Source organism: Paroedura picta, chromosome 10, assembly GCF_049243985.1.
Source record: "Paroedura picta isolate Pp20150507F chromosome 10, Ppicta_v3.0, whole genome shotgun sequence".
Taxonomy (NCBI): domain Eukaryota; kingdom Metazoa; phylum Chordata; class Lepidosauria; order Squamata; family Gekkonidae; genus Paroedura; species Paroedura picta.
Window position 1 is genome coordinate 1,059,731 of NC_135378.1, and position 18,850 is coordinate 1,078,580.

The 18,850-nt window shown below is 51.5% G+C and overlaps 2 protein-coding genes across 4 annotated transcripts in view; one reads left to right on the forward strand and one right to left on the reverse strand.

The window, feature by feature from the left end:
• TRMT44 (tRNA methyltransferase 44 homolog) overlaps positions 1-12,444 on the reverse strand; it is a 29,060-nt gene extending 16,616 nt beyond the window's left edge. The window contains exons 1-7 of one of the 2 annotated variants that reach the window (XM_077301607.1): positions 12,117-12,444; positions 11,831-11,948; positions 11,312-11,531; positions 7,309-7,377; positions 4,053-4,160; positions 3,255-3,326; positions 735-835 (exon numbers count right to left, since the gene is read on the reverse strand). In XM_077301607.1, the coding sequence (XP_077157722.1) occupies positions 735-835; positions 3,255-3,326; positions 4,053-4,160; positions 7,309-7,377; positions 11,312-11,531; positions 11,831-11,948; positions 12,117-12,429 (1,001 nt within the window). In that variant the 5' untranslated portion in view covers positions 12,430-12,444. The remainder of the gene's footprint in view (positions 1-734; positions 836-3,254; positions 3,327-4,052; positions 4,161-7,308; positions 7,378-11,311; positions 11,532-11,830; positions 11,949-12,116) is intronic. The other variant, XM_077301609.1, reaches the window with a different exon arrangement.
• A 365-nt stretch (positions 12,445-12,809) lies between these two features.
• Positions 12,810-18,850, forward strand: part of ACOX3 (acyl-CoA oxidase 3, pristanoyl) — a 57,109-nt gene continuing 51,068 nt past the window's right edge. The window contains exons 1-6 of one of the 2 annotated variants that reach the window (XM_077301892.1): positions 12,810-13,143; positions 13,242-13,475; positions 13,646-13,720; positions 15,433-15,522; positions 17,608-17,751; positions 18,523-18,611. In XM_077301892.1, coding sequence (XP_077158007.1) covers positions 12,997-13,143; positions 13,242-13,475; positions 13,646-13,720; positions 15,433-15,522; positions 17,608-17,751; positions 18,523-18,611 — 779 coding nt within the window. In that variant the 5' untranslated portion in view covers positions 12,810-12,996. The remainder of the gene's footprint in view (positions 13,144-13,241; positions 13,476-13,645; positions 13,721-15,432; positions 15,523-17,607; positions 17,752-18,522; positions 18,612-18,850) is intronic. The other variant, XM_077301891.1, reaches the window with a different exon arrangement.

Sequence of the window (18,850 nt, forward strand, 5' to 3'; positions counted from 1 at the left end):
TGTACAGAGTGGATAATTAGACAAGGACCTAATTTGGGTGTGTTATTTGGAGTGTCCCCAGTGTGGTTCTGGGTGGACGCTGGATTTTAGACAGAAGTCACAGAGTCACCCCTTTTATGCTGCAGCCCTTAAAATGCTATCTTGAAAGAATTCTCTGGCCTGGTGTGGGTAACTGGACCTTTCCCCAAAATGGGTAGAAACAAGCCTCAACTCCCCAGTGCGGGCCTATTGGCTCTTTGGGCGAAGGAATACGTCTTTTTATCTGTTCTAAGCCTGCTGCTCATTAATTCCACTGAGTGGTTGCAGCACAGAACTCTCTTCTCTGGATGACATTCTAAAGAATCCAAAGCACCCTTCGCTTTCATCTGGCATTCCTCAAAGGAGTGGAAATAGTCAGTTTACCTTTGCTTTTAACTGGGGGTGTTTTCATTATTACTGTATAAGCCACCTTAAACCAAGAAGAAAGGTGGGCTATAAATGTTTTAATAAATAAGGTGTCTCACACTCCTTGCTCCACTCATGACTTTTCTACCCCCACCCCTGGTCCTGAGCCTTTAAAAAGCTGGTGTGGTTTTAAATAATGTACTTTATGGTCTCCTTCTTTGTTCTACTTTCATTAGGCATTCTTCTGTGCTTGCTAATAAAACAACACTTCGTAATTTATTAGGTGACAGATCGTAGTATTTCCAAGCGGCTCCTGACCGCCCGTTTCTTCCTGGCCTGGCCAGGAGTACCTTGCTGCCACTACGGGGATCCATGGAGTCAGCTCATCAGAATGGTTCCCAATTAACCAGTCAGCATCTGGATACAGATCATTTGGACTAGCTGCACATTCCTAGAAGGAAGCAAGACACATTTGAGGATAGAACTTGCCCAAGAGACACAGGCACAGGGACCTGCAATGACAAGGCTGGCAAAGTTTTCTGTTTTCGTAGTCCGTTGAAATCTATTATTAGGGCCAATATTATTTGTACTTTATTCTCCTAAATAACATGTGTTAGGAACGTCAAGCTGTGCATTTTGAGAATTGTTTACAACCACATTCAGGGAGAACTATGTTGGAACTGCAGTTTAATCCCACCAGCAGGCCGTCTCTATCCTGCAGAGGGGCTTCTGCAAGGTCCTGCAACAGCTCGATGGCAGTTCATGAAGGCAGGACTAGGGAAGGTCGTTCTAACTGGTCCACTGCCTTGGAGTAGGCAGCTGGGGGAGCACAGGCTCTTAAACGGGAAGATGTGCAGTCTACTGTAGAAGTAACCAGAGTCTCTCTCCCCTGTATATTCAAAGAGAGTAAGGATTCAGTATCTTCTGGCTCTATGCATTACAGTCTTATCTAAGCAAATCAAGCTTACAAGGCAGTAATGGGTTTAAACTACATGGAGAACAATACCAGAAAGGTATCGGGAAAACATTTTCACAGTCCAAGTAGTTCAGCAGTGGAATGGGCTGCCTAAGGAGATGGGGTCTTCAAGCAGAGGCTGGACAGATCACTGGCGGTCTTTAAGCAGAGGCTAGACAGATCCTTCTCCTGCATGCTTTAGGCTAACCCTACATTGAGCAGGGGGTGGGACTAGATGGCCTGCATGGCCCCTTCCCACTCTAGGATTCTATGAGCCTAGTTCAGCAGTGGGATGGGCTGCCTAAGGAGATGGGGAGCACCCCTCACTGGCGGTCTTTAAGCAGAGGCTGGACAGATCCTTCTCCTGGATGCTTTAGGCTAACCCTACGTTGAGCAGGGGGTGGGACTAGATGGCCTGTGTGGCCCCTTCCCACTCTAGGATTCTATGAGCCTAGTTCAGCAGTGGGATGGGCTGCCTAAGGAGATGGGGAGCTCCCCTCACTGGCGGTCTTCAAGCAGAGGCTGGACAGATCCTTATCTTGGATGCTTGAAGCTGAGCCTGCATTAAGCAGGGGGCTAAACTAGATGGCCTGTGTGTCCCCTTCCTACTCTAGGATTCTAGGAGGCTGAATTGTAAAAGGTTAGCTGCAGCACTCAGACAAGTGAAGAAGAGAACGACCCCCATCCTAGTTATGCAGACAGACTCCTCATACTCACTGCTCTAGACCTCTGCTTTAAGCAATAAAAGCAGTTCCATGTTTTACAGGAAACCATAATTAAATCAGGGTCCAAAGCAGGATCATTAAGTACTTACAAAGTGCCAATTCAGCAGACACATCAGAATCCGTCTTTCCATATGCAGCCTATGCAAATGCCTCAGCTGCCTACATTGCTTTCTGCTTGCTGAAAGAGTCAGTGGTACACCCACTGCTGAAAAAACCCCTCTCGCTCAGCGGTAGCCCACCAACCCGTCTTGAATCTAGCCTTTCTGGGGGAAATGGTGGAAAGAGCTGCAGCAGACCAATTAGCAGCATTCCTAGAAGAAGCTTCAGCCCCGGCTCCATCCCAATCAGGTTTCCAGCCTGGCCCTGGGGTTGAAACACCTTGCCCTGACAGATGAGCTGTGGCCTCAGCTGGACCAAGGGGGGTTAGCGCTGAGGGTTAGTGATACTAGACTACCTCACAGCAGCATTTGAGCTCCTAAGCTCCCCAGAATACGAGGGACAGCCCTCCAATGGCTGATCTCCTTCCTCCAGGGTAACGGACAGGAGGTCGCAATTTGAGAGAGACAATCAAGCTGCTGCCAAATCACATGCAGAGTTCCACGGGAGCGATCCTCTCCCAATCTTATTTAACATCTTTATGCGCTCTCTCGCCTGGCCGTTACAGAGGTTTAAGACAGGGTGCCCTCAATATGCTGATGACCCCCAACTCTTCCTCCTGATGGATGGCCGCCCTGATTCACACCCGGACTCACTGGCCAGATGTCTGGAAGAAGTGACGAGCTCTCTCTGGCAGAGTCGTCTGAAGCTCAACTCTTCAAAGACAGAGGTCCTGTGGGTCCAAGCGAGGAAGCGTGACTGCCCAACCTGGCAGTGGCTCATTCCACCAGGAACTTGGGCATGATCCGGGATGCTTCCCTCTCCACAGATCACAAGAGTAGTGCGGCTGCTCATTCAAGGGCCAGGTTGGATCCTTTGCAATGTTTACTATAAAAGTACTGGAAACGTTTTCAGTTTTATCTTGTATGTCGATACAGGCCTGTATTAGATGCCACTCTGCATTTTGATTTATTTTGTTCTCATGGGAATTAATTCCAGAGAATGTGTTTGTAGAAAACAGACCAACCCAACCACCCAGGACTGAGACATAAAAAGCTGGAAATCATTATGCAGAACACTTTAAAAAATCGTACCTCCAAGTGTGTTTGGGGTCCATACATGTCCCATATTTTTCTTCTTCTAATATCAATCCCTCTGCCAGGATGCTGAAAGATTCCATGCAGCATTATCCGTTAAATGACGTTCATTAGACCTCACAATTCAAGAACGCTTCTCTTCCCCAGAAGAGCAGACACAATGGGCAGAATTCTCACACCTTGAAGGAGGAGCTGCAGGCAGGGATCTGGTCTGCTTGCTAATACTTTCACTTCCCCCTTCAAGTCTTTAACTCTCATTCCAAGGGACAGGCTGGATTTCTTTAGCTGATAAGGGAACTGGCTATTATTAACTGGAGAGGGGGGATTAGGGCATCCAAATGCATTCCCCCCCCACCCAAATGAACAGCACCCACTCATTTATCTAGTGAAAGGCAGGTCCAGGAGTACAGACCAAGCCTGGCCCATGCCAATATCCCTCTTCTTGGGCACAGCAGGTCTTCCACACACATCCCACCCCCAGCCCTGCCAACGACTCAGATACTGAAATGGGGGCCAGGCAGAGAATAAGGCCAGGCTCAGGGTCTGTTACGAGGTCGCACTATGACAAGGCAAAAAAGCCTGTTACACAATGCAGCACAAGCTTAAGTGTTGAGCCCTGAAGGCCAAAAGGGGATTGGCGTGGAGGGGGGCATCTGTCATCACTACAAGCTCTGCCAAGGAATTGCCCAGCCTGGGAAGGACAAGACGGGACATGCAGAGCCAGCAATCCCGTAATATTCCACTTCACGTCACAAAAGTCAGAGACGGGGGGAAAAGTTCCTTCAAACAAGTTACCCCTTCGTTGCTTAAGATGTGAACCAGAAGACCATTTCCACAGCCAAGGTCCACAAAAGACTGTTTCCCAGGCAGGCCCTTTGTGGCTCTCTCATCTTCCCAAAGGATCTAAGAGAAACAAAGACAAAGGGCAGACAGGAGCCGCTCGCTCTCCGCTAGGCCGGCGCATTCAGTTGAGTCAACGTATCAGGCAAACATTTTCACAGTCAGAGACGTTCAGCCGTGGAGGTGGGGAGCTCCCCCTCACTGGCCGTCTTCAAGCAGCGGCTGGAGAGATCCTCCTCCTGGACGCTCGAGGCTGATCCTGCACTGAGCAGGGGGTGGGACTAAATGGCCTTTGTGGCCCCTTCCCACTCTAGGATTCTAGGAGTCTAGTTCAGCCGTGTTAGGGGCTGCCTAAGGAGGTGGGGAGCTCCCCCTCACTGGCTGTTTTCAAGCAGTGGCTGGACAGATCCTTCTCCTGGATGCTGGAGGCTGATCCTGCACTGAGCAGGGAGTGGGACTAGATGGCCTCTGTGGCCCCTTCCCACTCTAGGATTCTAGGAGTCTAGTTCAGCAGTGGAAGGGGCTGCCTCAGGAGGTGGGGAGCTCCCCCTCACTGGCCGTCTTCAGGCAGCGGCTGGACAGATCTTTGTCCTGGATGTTTGAGGCAAGGCTTTCTCAGTCAGGATTTCATGAAAGCCTGGGGTTTCTTGACAGCTGTAAAAGGGTTTCCTAAATGGGTGGGAGTTAATTAATCCTCTATTATATCCTATTAGTAGTAAAGCCCATTGCATTCTGTACTGCAACGGCTACTAGCTCATGGTCTGCTGTGGGTTTAGTGCCTCACTTGGAAGCTGGCAACCCTAGAGGAGGCTCCTCTGGGCACAGCAGTCTTGACCCACGTCAGGTTTATGCACACCAAGGAAATATGGAATTCCAGAACATGAACATACACCAGTCTGGCAACCTTACCTCCTTGCTTCGATATTTTCTTGACCTGAAATAGGTCAGGGGGTGCTGGGTGGCTGGTTAGGTGGCTGCAGAGGCATTGCACACTTTTGAGGCCCCACTTTCAAACCACAAGGAATATGTTCAGATGAGGGGCAGCCAACCTCCAGGTGGGGCCTGGAATTGCTGCTCATCTCCAAACTATGAAGATCAGCTCCCCAGGCATAAGAGGCTGCTTTGGAAGGGTGGACTGTGTAGCACTATATCCCACTGAGGTTTAGCGATGCCAGCCTCCAGGTGGGGCCTGAGAATCCCCTGGAAATACAGCTCATCTCCAGGCAGGCTGAAGGGAAAGCTCTCTCCTCTCACATGCATCCTTTTAAAAAGAATACACATGGCCCAAGATACCCCTTGGCTAGCACAGTCTGTTGCTTGGTTGGTGATGTCTGCCCTTCTGAAGCCTGAGGCCAACTGCTGGCAACTACAGTCCCTGTTGTTGTCTGCAAGGCCAAGTCGTTGTCTAATAAAAGTGGATCACCTAGTTTTCCACAAAGTCTCACTGTCTATTTTTCTGTAAAACTAACTCCATTTGAAATTCTGGGCAACTTATGCCTTTGATTTCATAGGAGCTTCCTGGAAAATACTGATTTTTATTTACCAGGCCAAGCTTGAGCAAAGTCACTTCAGTTCCCATGTCTCTCTAGCCCATGTCTCTCTACTTGTTCACCATTTACAGTTTCAGGCTCTAAATGTTCCTTCTTTAGATCCTCCTGCACTTTCCAGACTTGCAGGACCCTTGCTGGCCTGTCTGTCTGCACTCCAAAATACGAATAGTTGCTAGTAAAGAATAGCCAGAGCTCATAGCCTAGGAGGGACACATCCACACCACTCCACCCCATCCTCAGTATGGAAGACTCTGCCATCGTCTCTATTGTCGCTGTTCATCTCTGACTATAAATATCAGCTCTGCAGGCAAGAATGGCTGCTTGGAAGGTGGACTCTGAGGCATTGTACCGTTTTAAGGCCCTCCTCCAAACCTCCAGGAATACTTCCAACCCAGGGGTAGCCGACCTCCAGGTGGGGCCTGGAGAGCTCCTGGAATTACAGTTCATCTCCAGAGTATAAAGATCAGCTCCTCAGGCAGCTGGTTTGGAGGTGGACAGGGTTGTTGTGCAGAAGAAACATTTAAGGCCTCCCATGGAAGTTGTTTTGGAGATGAAACACTTGACGTCTACTGCACAGGGTTGTTGTACAGATGAAGCAGGAGGCAAAAGTACCCTCGCAACAGCATCCAGTTTCATCTGCACAACTACCTTGCACGGTAGGCCTCAATGTTCAGAGAATGGTGAAGACACACGCATGGCTTTGCTGCATCTGCCCTTGAGCAGCGAGGCCAGCTACAGCAGCATTTTAAGTGAGGAGGGGCTTTTCTGTGGCCGTAGGCAGAAGGGGAAAGCTCTCCCCCCTCTAAAGGAATGCCCACGCACGCCCACGGACTCCCCTGCGTGGCTCTCAGAAGGAAGCTCCTCCCTCTCCTTAGTCAGGGGCTTTCAGAGGATCCTTCACAGCAGGCCTGAAGGGAGGGGGGATGTGGCATCCTGAGCAAGAGCAGCCATTGGCCCTGAGAGGGAAGAGATTCCACCAATAGGAGGCTTTGGAACCTTCAGCATGTTGTCAGAAGTATGAATCGCTCTTTATACATACAAACTCGTAAGAACTGAAGTAGAAACTGAAGTGGAGAAGGCATTTCTGCAGGGACAAAACCAGTGCAGCCAGAGTACTAGTGCCTAGAAGCCACCTAACTAGTGCCCGACCGCAGGACCTCTTGCCACTCTGTTCGAATCACCGAGTCGGAAGGGATCTCCAGCATCATCTAGTCCAGCCCCATGCACAAAGCCAACTGCAAAACCCTGTGCAAACCAACTAGTGTCCAACAACAGAACCCAGTGCCCCAACGTGGCAACTGCCAGCTCGACAGGGCTGTAGCCATGGAATCACTATTCCAGCGAAGGGGCAGTGGAACCAGTGCCCAACCCCACAGGACCAACTTCACAGCTGAGCATCTCTGAAACTGAGGGGGGGGGCATTTCTGCAGGGACAGCAGAACCAGGGCAATGTGCTAGAGCCTAGCAGCAGAACGCAGGACCTCACTGTGACATATGCCAGTTCAACAGTGCAATTTACTTCTAACATCACACTAAACTGCTTCATAAATTAGCCCCCATATATATTACATTTAGGAGCCCTGTGCAATGAAGTAATTTTTAATATTTTACATCTGAGTTGCATCTTAATGAGAAACAGCTGGTGCCTAAAAACCACCTACCAGCAGATATGCAGCTATAGCAACATCTTCATATACAAACTTTTGAGGATCTGTTACTTCTGGCCACACCTGCAGATAAACAAGGCAGAAATCTGAAATTCATTCTCAGGGTTACATATTACCGACTTATCAAGATTCTCCACACACAAAGCATACTCCAGCATAAGTAAGAATACTTATTTTTAGACACTGTGATGGAATGAGGGGTGACAACTTTTGCTCTTCTACTAGAAACTGGATAATACCTTTGCTTCCATAATTGTTTCTTAAATCAGCAGGCCTGGCTTGCAGGAGAGGAGACACTTGGCTGTGTTTCGGAATGCTGTTTTAGATAAGGATCCCCATAGCCAATGATGATCTTATGATTATGCCAAACTGACCAAATCCCGAGCCTAAAGGAAGGAGTCATGACTGCTTATGCAAACCATTGGAGGCTGGGTGGGTGGAGGCATGGAAGCTTTTCAGAACCTGCCAGCAATTGGGGGGGGGGGGCTGGCTCAGTGGCTGCAGGGTGGTCCTGTGGGATGACCAAGGTGGATGGAGACCCCAGTTTATTGGCTTGACCCGGAAGGACATCATCTCTCCCAGCCTCCAGTGGGAAGGCATTTAATCTTATGTAATGGCACAGGTCCTTTTGGGGGGCCAATCCCACCTGTGTCTGATGGCATCATCAGCCTTTCCACTAGAAGCCAGGAAACACCAGATGGGTCCCAAGTCAACCCCCCACTCCTGATCCAGAGGAAGAGGAGGTGTTTGCCACACCTTCCATTATTTGAATAAACAATCCCCTCCCAGACGAACTGACATTCTCCTAGAGGATTAATGGCTCTCAGTTAGTGAAACCTGAACTCGGAAGCCAAGCAAAGGATCTGGAATATTGAAGATCAACACCAGATATGTTTTGTCACAAATCACCATCTTATCATATTAGGAATATAAGAAATCTATGCTGTTTATTTGGTTTATTTATGTATTTGTTTGTTTATTTATTAAATCCCAAATATTGGCCCACTTCAAAGCTCTTCCACCTGTCCTTTGAAAAGGGAAATACCATGGCGCGCCATTCTGTGAACATGCATGTCTGTGTGCATACTTGATCTGCTACACCCCACTCCCACGAGGAAGGGCCACAAGAGATAAGCACAGGCACATCCCTTCCTGCCCACCCACTCACAATCCACCTAAGTTCATAAAATCAAGCAAAAGAAATGAGTTTCAAACTGGTGATGGCAATTAAGAGTTCATTCTAATGCAGTGGTCCCCAACCTTTTTATCACCAGGGACCGGTCAACGCTTGACAATTTTACTGAGGCCCCGGGGGGGGGGGTAGTCTTTAGCTGAGGGACATCACCACTGCCACCTGAGCCCCTGCTCCACTTGCTTTCCCGCCAGTGCCCAACTTGCCGCCGCCTGCTGGGGGGCGCTGCCAGCTGCAGCTGTGTAGTGCCACACCAAGGGGGAGCCCCAGTTCAAAGGTGAGCCGGCGGCAGAGTGGCAGGGCAGCCCCTGAGGCAGCAGCCAGGGAGGAGGATGAGGTCCGGTCTCCAGACTGGGGCTGGGGACCACTGTTCTAATGGAAAACAATTTCTCAACCTTTCCAAATCATAAAACAAACTCCTAGGTATATTCCGTTTTCAATATCTTTATAAGCAATATGTGACACTCCTGATATTTAATTAACAAATCCTCTTTAAATAAATTCTTTTCAGTGATAAAATCCTATAGCGATATGGTAGTGTATTTGGTTCATTCTCCAAATGGTTTTGATGATTTGGAAAGTCTGAGAAATTGCTTTCCACTTCTCCCTTCGTACCCCGTCTTTGCCAATTCCCTGGTTCTCTGTGTTCCTGCTGCTGATGTCTGTTCCTGTAGAGTGCCTTCAATTCTGATCTGGTCCAGTCTGGGACCTGGCTCTGCTGGTTAGCTCCAGCTCTGGAGAAAGCTGGGAAAATGTTGTCATGGCACATAGCAATTATTACTTAACTAGTAATAAAGCCCATTTCTAAAAATGGGCATGTGGAGGGCGGCGGAGAAGGCTGCGTGGGCAAGTGCAGCGTTCTGAGGACTGGTGTCGGGAGAGCAGGGGCAGAGAGGGCCAGCAGTGGCACCGTGGGAAGGGCCTCGTCGGGTGAATGGGGGAGTGGGGGCCCCAGACCCTTCCCGGGGCGCGTGGCAGGCTTGGCGGAGCGCCCCCCCCCCCAGCAGGCGAGGGCGGGCATGTGTAGGCTCATGGGTGTGGCGCGGCCTGCCTGGGTCCTCAGTAGCAAGGGAGCAGATGTTGTTGGCGGGCTGGCGGCAGCGGTGAAGCGTGTGTGCCAGCCGGTGTGAGGAGTGGAGGCAGGCTGGGGAGAGAGTGGTGTCAGGTGGTGCCCTGGCGGCGCGGCTAGGCGCCGGCTCTGGCGGGTGCCGTGCAGCCGCTGAACACCAGCTCCCCCGCAGGGCGGTGGCGGCGGTAGCTGCCAGCACCGGCCGCCTCCGCAGCCGGCTGGCTCCTCGTGGCCGCAGGTGTTGGCGGCGGCAGTGTTCGGGGTGTGTGAGCGATGGGCGGCGGCCACCACCTCTTGCCGCCCCTGTGTCGCAGCGGCTGTGGGGCGCGATGTCCTGCCGCCTCGGCTGAGCCTGGCAGGGCGTCGGTCGTCTGGGCGGCGAAGCTAGCAATGGTGGCGGGCCAGGGAACGCAGGCAGCTTTGGAGGGGGGCGGATCGGGAGCCTGCCGATTGGGCCCTCCAATTGCCAGTCATGAGGAAGGGGCCTATCGGCACCCTTCCTCATCACGGACAGGGCCCTCCTTAGGCGCCCTTAACCGATTATTTTATCCGCTCCGAAGCAGCGGTTAAAGATTAGTCACCTTAGAAAAAAGTGATTCCCATTCTTTGCAACAGCACTTTCTATTGCTAATCTATTTTTCACTTTTTCAAAGCAAAAAGGGAAGGAAGCCTTCTTAAATGGAATTTCCTTCAGCTCCTACAGCTTAGCAAAAGTTACTCCAACTGCTGCTGCTGCTGCCATCACCTGAAACTTTTTAGATGAAGCCCTAAAGTGAACCCGCCTGGACTCCCAGCCCTTCTGTACACTCACTAAAACTTTCCCTTATTTTAATCAACCAGCTGCTTCTATTTCTTAGGACAAGGCTAATTTTTCAAGGTCATGTGGACTCAACAGCCAAAAATGAATCAAAAGGGCTGGTTCAAAAATAACCAATATGGGGGAAGCCTCCACCTTCGGCTTTGAATGATTTTTATGTAACCATGTCATATTTCCTTAACCCATCTTACCTTGCCAGTATTAAAGATGAAAATCTAGCACTACAGGAAGGGAAAGCACTATTTTAGCCGTTTGGGCTGGACTTCAGACTCTATTAATATATATTGGTCAACTGTCACAGGATGGTTATTTAGCAGTACTCCTAGATGTTTTTCCACTGTCCACCTGAAGCCTCAATTGATAATTAGCCCTTGAAAAGGAGAAACATTCAACGCAACACCATAGTAGTCAAATATAAAAGGATGAATCCCCCTTGTCTTGTGTGTACGATATTTCCCAGCTCCAGTCAACTCTGGGCATCTTTTTACTTCATCTTCCCGGAGACTAATTCCTTTAAATTCCTTATTACTATCCATAATACATTGCACAAGTCAGGGAGTCAAGCTTCGCATAAATTTTTGAGAGCCTCAGCAACCAACACTATCAGTGTTGCAAGCAGATGCAATTTCATCATCTTTAGGGGTCTATCTTAGAATACAAATTTGAAAACTCAAGACTCTATAGTAAACTGAATTTATTTGATGTTTTCATTATTTAAGAAATCTGGAACTTACTAGCTACAGGATTACCATCTTCAAAGAGGCATTCTCTTTTGCCACTGATATCAGCTCTGGTGATATTTAAAATCAAGTAATAAAAACCTGACAGAGCAAAACTCAAACATCTGAAGGACAGACACCCCCTACTTTGGAAGAAATGCAAATTAAGAGTTTTTACCTAAATAAATAATTGTTCTTACCTTTACAATTTCTTTGTATTTTTCCTTTAAACTTTGATAAGTGCTGTTATATCTATCCACAGAAATGAGAGAGAGGGTATTCTTAAATTCACACTTTTTGGTTTCCAGAGACCACTTAGCCAGTTTAGTCAGCAGTTCATTTGCAAGCCATGTTGTCTTGGGGTATACAATTCCATCTGAAATATAGTTTTCTGGAGATGGTGATAAAACTGAGAGAGACCTTTGAACAACATCAAAAAACATAAATCAGGGTGGCTCATGCAAAGGCATTTGCATGCAGCTGTGTCACAGACAGGACATGAAAATCCTAGTTACTTTTGGTAGGTAACAAAAAACGGAAGATGCTGATGGCATGGCTGGGAGGGCTTTAAGCAGGCCACCTAACTCTCACTTGTGTCTCCCTTGAGTTTAAGCCGTAGCTTCATTCGATACTGTCACACACCAAAGGAAACAAAGTGAGCTCAGGCTCATTTCCAGGTTCACAACACCTGCCCTCCCCCCCCCCCAAAGGAAACTCACCATTCGCTATCTTTTCTCTGCACAAGTTTAATCTGGTAAATGTTGCATGCCAGGATCTTGCATTCGACTTCATGGACTTGCTCCAAGGGCACGAAGGTTACAGTCCCATTAAAGACATCTGTAAACACAGACTGCAGTTGTATTTATTTGCCCATCCATCCGGCCGTTCATTCATTCCTCCCCCACCCCCCACCCCCCGTGCGCCAGGCGCGCAATTCCCACGGGGATTTCAACCGGCGACAGGCCCCGCCTCACGAGCGAGGGGGGGGGCGGGCGGGGGGCCTACCCTGGAGGACGAGCTCTGCGGCGGGGGGCGTGCGGGGCGCGCGGGGCAGGAGGGTGCGGCGGAGGAGGCGCGGCGGGGGGGCGCCGGGGCCGGGCGGGGGCCGCAGGGCGGGCGGGAGGCGCGCGAGGGCGGCCCAGGCGGCGGCGCGGGCGGCGGCGGGCAGGGCGCGGGCCTCCTCCAGGCGGGCCCCGCACAGGCGCTTGTTGGCCACCTGCGGCCGCTCCAGCCACACGCCCACCGCCGCCCAGAAGCCCCCCGGCAGCCGCCCCGCCGCCTCCCCCCCCGCCAGCAACGCCTCCCCCAGCGCCTCCATGCCCCGCCCACTCCGCGGCACCCTGGGAAAGGGGCGGGGCCAGAGGAAGGAGACACGCCCCCGCCGTCGCCTTCAGCGCCTCCATGCCCCGCCCACTCCGGGGCACCCTGGGAAAGGGGCCGGAGCAGGAGGGAGAAGACACGCCCACGCCGCCTCCCAGCGCCTCCGTGCCCCGCCCACTCCCGGGCACCCTGGGAAAGGGGCCGGAGCAGGAGGGAGAAGACACGCCCACGCCGCCTCCCAGCGCCTCCGTGCCCCGCCCACTCCCGGGCACCCTGGGAAAGGGGCCGGAGCAGGAGGGAGAAGACACGCCCACGCCACCTCCCAGCGCCTCCATGCCCCGCCCACTCCGGGGCACCCTGGGAAAGGGGCGGGGCCGGAGAATGAGGAAGGAGACACGCCCCCGGCCGGCAGCTGGGGAGCCTCGGGTGGGAGAGAGAGAGAGAAAGAGAGAGGGGCTGCCTGAGCCGCGCCGCCCGCCCCGCCCCGCCCTGCCCTGCGCTGCCCGCTCTCCCTCCCTCGCTCTCGCTCTCGCTCTCTGGGGAGGGGAGGAGGGGGGGGGTCGCGATGCTGCCGCCGCCGCCGCCGGCCCGGGAGGCGCCTCCGCTGCCGGATCCTCCGCGCGGCCCTCTGAGCGCCTACCGGGCGCGGGCCTCCTTCGCGTGGCGCGACCTGGCCGCCTTCCTGGAGGACGAGGAGCTGCTGCGCTTCAAGGTGGGTCCCGCCCTGGGGGGTGGGGGTGGGGGTGGGGGTGGGGGCTTCGTGGGCGCTGAGCCTCCTCCGCCTCCTCCCGCTTCTCGCCCCCCCCGCAGAGCCGCGTCTTCGGCGCCCTGGAGAGCGACCCGCTGTTCGCGCGGCTGCCCGGGGAGGAGCTGGGCCTGGAGCGGCACCGGGAGCTGACCTTCCTGCGCTGCCGGCGCCTCTTCGAGTACGACTTCCTGCGGCTGGACGACGTGCTGGAGAAGCCGCTCAAGGTGGTCGGCCTCATCTCCTGCCTCGGCATGTACGACTGGTCCCTCGGCGCCAAGTACCTGCTCAACGCCCAGGTGCGGCCCGGCCTCGGCGCCACGGAGGGAGGGGGGGAGGGGGGGCCGTGTGCGCGGAGACCGGGACTCCGAGGCCGCGTTGGTACTGGCAACTGTGCATCCGGAACTGTTTGACATTTTATGCCCATGAAGGTCCTCTGAATCTGAATCCCTCACGTCCATGTCTGCAGGTGTTCAAAAGTGCCATTGAGAGTTCGGGCTCAGAAAGACACGAAGAATTTCTTAAACAAAATGGAAACATGGAGGTACTTTTCCTTGGTTTCTTCCTAGGTAGGAATATGAAACGGTCCAGTGAGGTCTTCCATAGCTGCAGAGATTGTGCTGTCAGGACGCCTCCCTTCGAGCCCCTAGAACGCCCGTTGCTGCCCCGGCCCCTGCTGGTGAGGCTCTGCCTGCCTGCCTGCCTGCCCATGGCCCCACCCACAGTCGCTCAGACCACCCCCCGCTTCTGGATCACCCACTTGGGGCTTGGCCAGCTGGCCAGGGGAGCTCCCCATCCTGGACCACCCCTGAAGACACGTGGCTGTCCGGGAGAGTATGACACCCCCATCACTGGCTGGAATTGAGCTTTCTCTGGAAGACTTGTTTATAATTTTGGGTTTTGGTTGCCTGCTGCCTTCCTATAAGAACTACAGATGGGCTCCCTAGTTACCGGTCCTTGTCCTAGCTTCTTTGTGTTGTGTGCAAAGCAGCTCCCCCACTTGGAGGCACCTGCCCTAGCCTGGCCGATGCAGGGCCCGTCAGCCTCAAGGCTCACTTTCTGCAGCCCTGGGGGGGGGTCCCTGGAAACCATCAGTAGGTGCAGAAGGCAGTGGCCTGCGGATGTGTTGGCACCAGCCTGGAATGAGACCGTCAGGATGTGTCCAGGTGCTGGTACTTCTCTTTAGAGCCCATTTTGTTGGGGGAGGGACCCACACATTTGAAGGACTGTGGCAGCTCCATTCCTCCTATCCAGATTAATGGACTGTTTATCCCACTGCAGCCCACTGATTTTCACCGAATGTTTTATCAAGAGGGGCTGGGAATCTAAGGGGGACTGCAGCAGCAGGAGGGGGAAAATATTAAGCATATTAAGAGAGCCAGCTTGGTGTAGTGATTAGGAATGCGGGCGAGCCGGGTTTGAATCTGCACTCCCCCACATGCAGCCAGCTGGGTGACCTTGAACTCGCCACGGCACTGATAAAGCTGTTCTGACCGAGCAGGAATATCAGGGCTCTCTCAGCCTCACCCACCCCACAGGGTGAATGTTGTGGGGAGGGGAAAGGGAAGGCGACTGGAAGCCGCTTTGAGCCTCCTTTGGGTAGAGAGAAGCAGCCTATAAGAGCCAACTCTTCATCCTCTTCTTCTTCTATGTGTGGATCCAGCTCAGGGTCTAGATATCCTCCCAGGTTGTCAGGTGAAACCAGCCTGTTTACGGGCTTGCTTCATGGCTTTCTATCAAATGAAAGAGGTTTGTCTCGTGTTCATTTGTTTGCTAGAATGAGTGATTTAGCTCAGTGGTCCACAACCTTTTTTTGGCTGGGGACCGGCAGGGTGACGGCCGTGCCCGCGCATGCGCAGCCATGCCGCGCATGCACATGCGCGCTGCGTGGCCAAAATCGCGCATGCGCGGCACTTGCACGCACGCGCTATTTCGGCAGTGCGCATGTGCGCATGCGCGGTGTGGCCCTTATTCCCTCTCCCCCCCCTCCCGCAGTAAGAAGCTTCCTGGGCCACAAGCTTGCGGCCTGGGAAGTTTTTTACTGTGGGGGGGGGGCGGGGAGAGGGAACCGCGGCCCCGCACCGGGCTGCGGACCGCAGGTTGGGGACCACTGATTTAGTTGATCAGCTTTAATTTTTTTGAACTCTTTGAATAGAGGCTCTTAGTTTCTCTGACCATAATACTCCAAGGATTCTGGTGGTATCCTTGTTCGATTAAACACAGGTTAACCTCTATTTCATGTGTGTTTTCCTACAGAATTTTGGATGTTTTGCTCTGACTGAACTCAGCCACGGCAGCAATACCAAGAATATGCGTACTGTAGCTAAATATGACCCCTCTACACAGGTTAGTCCAGCATCACTGATGTTCTTTTTGGGCATGGGTTAACTGAAGCTTTATTAACTTGGAACTTTGTACTTCTCAGCCTGGCCCCAACGGTCCTTTGCAAGCTGTTTTGAACTCTAAAAGGAAAAAAGGCAGTTAGTCAATATTTTAAATAAATACTATTTACAGCAGCAGAATAAATAATTTCTTGTGGTTTTAGGAATTATTAACAAATCTCCTGCTGCATTTTGTATTCTAGTATTAAACAAAACCCAGTTTCTCTGTATTTGTTGTCACCAGAAATACTAGAAACCTTAACCAAAAACACCTTTTAAAAAGTAGCTGTTTCATTGCAAAGGAATTTCAGAAACCGACTAGAATGGGAGATTACTGAGTTATAAATTATCACCATACTCTGGACCAGTGGTCCCCAACCTTTCTGAGGTTGGGGACCGGCAGGGTATTGGGGAGCGGCCCGCGGCCCGCGCGCGGGCCACGCCCCCGCATCGGGCCGCGCCCACGAGCCGCGCCCGCACACCGGGCCGCGCCCGCGAGCCACGCCCGCATGGGTGCGGCCCCGATTCCTTCTCCCTGCCCTCCCGGAAGTTTTTTACTGCGCGGGGCGGGGGCGGGGAGAGGGAGCCGCGGCCCGGCGCCATGGCCTTCGCGGCCCGGCACCGGGCCGCGGCCCGCAGGTTGGGGACCACTGCTCTGGACAATGGAACACCCAGGGCTTAACAGCTATTGTGGTTTCTTATCTCTACATCCTGATGTCATTCAGTTCTCAGACCTGTTTGTAACGTCTTTTATTATGCTGTATTTCTTACCAGTTGTCTTCATCTAGTCTTAGCTGTATTTATTGCTCAGTTACTGATGCATGTTGACTCTTATTAGCTCTTCCTGGCAACAACCTCCCACTCTCTGTGTATCTGAAGAGCTTTGTGTGCACATGAAAGTTCATACACAGAATAAAGTTACATAAGGTCATGTGCTGCAATCTGTAGATCGAGCTGCCCTCTGCTCGGTTAGGGATTGGCTTAGCATCGTCAAAACGTGCTAACATTCTTGCAGTACTCTGTAAAAACAACTTCCTGTTTTCCAAGTGTTATCATTTGGTTGGTTTGTCATCAAATCACATGGAGCTTCATCCGTAAAATAATTTGGTTTGCTATGTCCACTTATACATCCTTATTTTTACTTGTTACATGAACCTTCTCACATTTCCCCCTACAAATGCCCTTATTGTGTTTTAATGCCTCGTTTCTCCAAACTCCACTGATATGAAGGAGGGGGAGAATCAGAGACTGTTGGAAACGGTAGTTATTCAGGTTATAAACTTTCAAGCTTATCCTTATCCATGGTTCCTCTATATATTTGTGAAACAGCCTGGGGGGCGGAACGTGTCCGGGTGTCCAAGTTGGAATAGGGCCAATCAGGGTCTGGCCAGCAACCGAACACGAGCCCTCATTCCCTCCTATCACTCCTGCTGCAAGGGAGGCAGAGAGAGCTGCTCCAAGCTGCTGACCAGCCCTGTGTCCCTCCTAAGAACAAGCCCTAATTACCTGCTATGGCACCTGCTGCCACGGAGAGAGAGACACAGAGAGTCCTGCTGTGATGGAAGGAGAGAGACAGAGAGCTGCCCCAAACTGCACACCAGTCCTGCTTCCATTCTACAAACCACCCCTAACTACCTGTTATGCCTCCTGCTGCAAGGCACACCCGAAGACATGTAGGGAGAGGAAGAGAAAGAGACACAGAGAGAGATCTGCACCTCCTGTTGTCTCCTGGGTCCTAGCGCCCATTGCATTCCTGGTTGCAATGGGCTTCCTTGCTAGTATTCTGAATAAAACTTTGTTGGTCTGCAAGTTGCCACTGCACTCAAGCGCCGTTCCTATTCAGCCCTGCCATTTCTGCCAGATTTCAGCCTTAATTTTCCTGAAATTTGTTTTGTGTTAAAATTAACTCTGAAAATTTTTGTATTTTATTATATTTGAACCCGGCACACTCAAATCCTAAAGCAGAGGCATCGTTGGATTCATTTAATGTTGTGCTTTTACAAGTAGGTATATCTTGCAATAAGCATACTCTTTTTGGCCACCTGTGCAGGAATTTGTCATTCATTCACCTGATTTTGAAGCTGCCAAGTTCTGGATCGGCAATTTGGGGAAGAATGCCACGCATGCCGTTGTTTATGCCCAGTTGCATACCCCGGATGGCCAGTGTCACGGTCTGCACTCTTTTGTTGTCCAGGTAGGAAGGATGAGTGTACTGCCGTTCTCGAATGTTGGCGAAGCTCTGATGGAGACAGTTGAATTCTGCACACTGCAGAGAATCCCTGTATTTATCTGGCCCCAGAGAATATTCCCCCGGAGAGTTTCCATTCTGCCACAAACAGAAGCATGACTGCCCCAGGTCAGCCTGTAGCATGCACATAGGTTTGAGGAAAGTCAACAATCCGCACTTCCTTCTTCTCTGTAGGATTGCAGCAGTATCTGGAGTATCTGCATGTGAGATCATTAATTGAGATTGTCTTTCCCAATCAAAAGTATCAAAGTTTAAAGGTTTATTGCCAAGGGCACAGATAGGGGACAAATCTATAGAGAGGTGAAACCTTACAGGATAAGCTGTAGAAAACCAAGTTGCTTACTCAGCTCCTTAGAACGGAGTCTGTGGAGACCGTAGGAATCGAACCACCCATCTTGTCATCCCTCCTTCCCCTTTTCCAGGCAACCACAGGAACCTGTGAGTGGGGCAGTTGAGGCAGCCCTGGCAAGTGAGTCATTTGCACCCTTTATGCAGCTGTCCTCTTGCCCAGTGAAAGTATCTGCCCCACCCTCTGGTTGGTCTGGAAGCTCAGGGGCTTTCCCTTCCCTAGGCTGTCCCACATCTAACCATTTTTTGAACCAGTCTGGGGCAAAGTTTGGAATAATGCATAGCTAATATGCACAAGGCTTTCCATTCAACGGTGTGCTCATAGAAATGAAAACTTTTACAGAAACATAATGAGGAGTTTTGTTACAGGTTCGAGATCCGAAGACCCTGCTTCCCATGCCTGGGGTGTTGGTGGGTGATATAGGCAGGAAGCTTGGACAGAATGGCCTAGATAATGGGTAAGTGTGAACAAGCCCCCTTTGTTCCAATGGAACTCAATGAGGTAGTCGTGCAGCTATTATTCTGCAGCCCTCTTGGACAAAGACTCGTTTTATCATGACTGGATAGAGAGAGAGAGAGAAGATGGTGTGTCTAAATGGGAAGCAAGGGCAGCCTGGTAGGAATCCCACCCAGCTCTCCAGGTTAGAAGCCATCGCTCTTAACCACCACACTGAGCTGGCTCTTAAAAATCACTTTG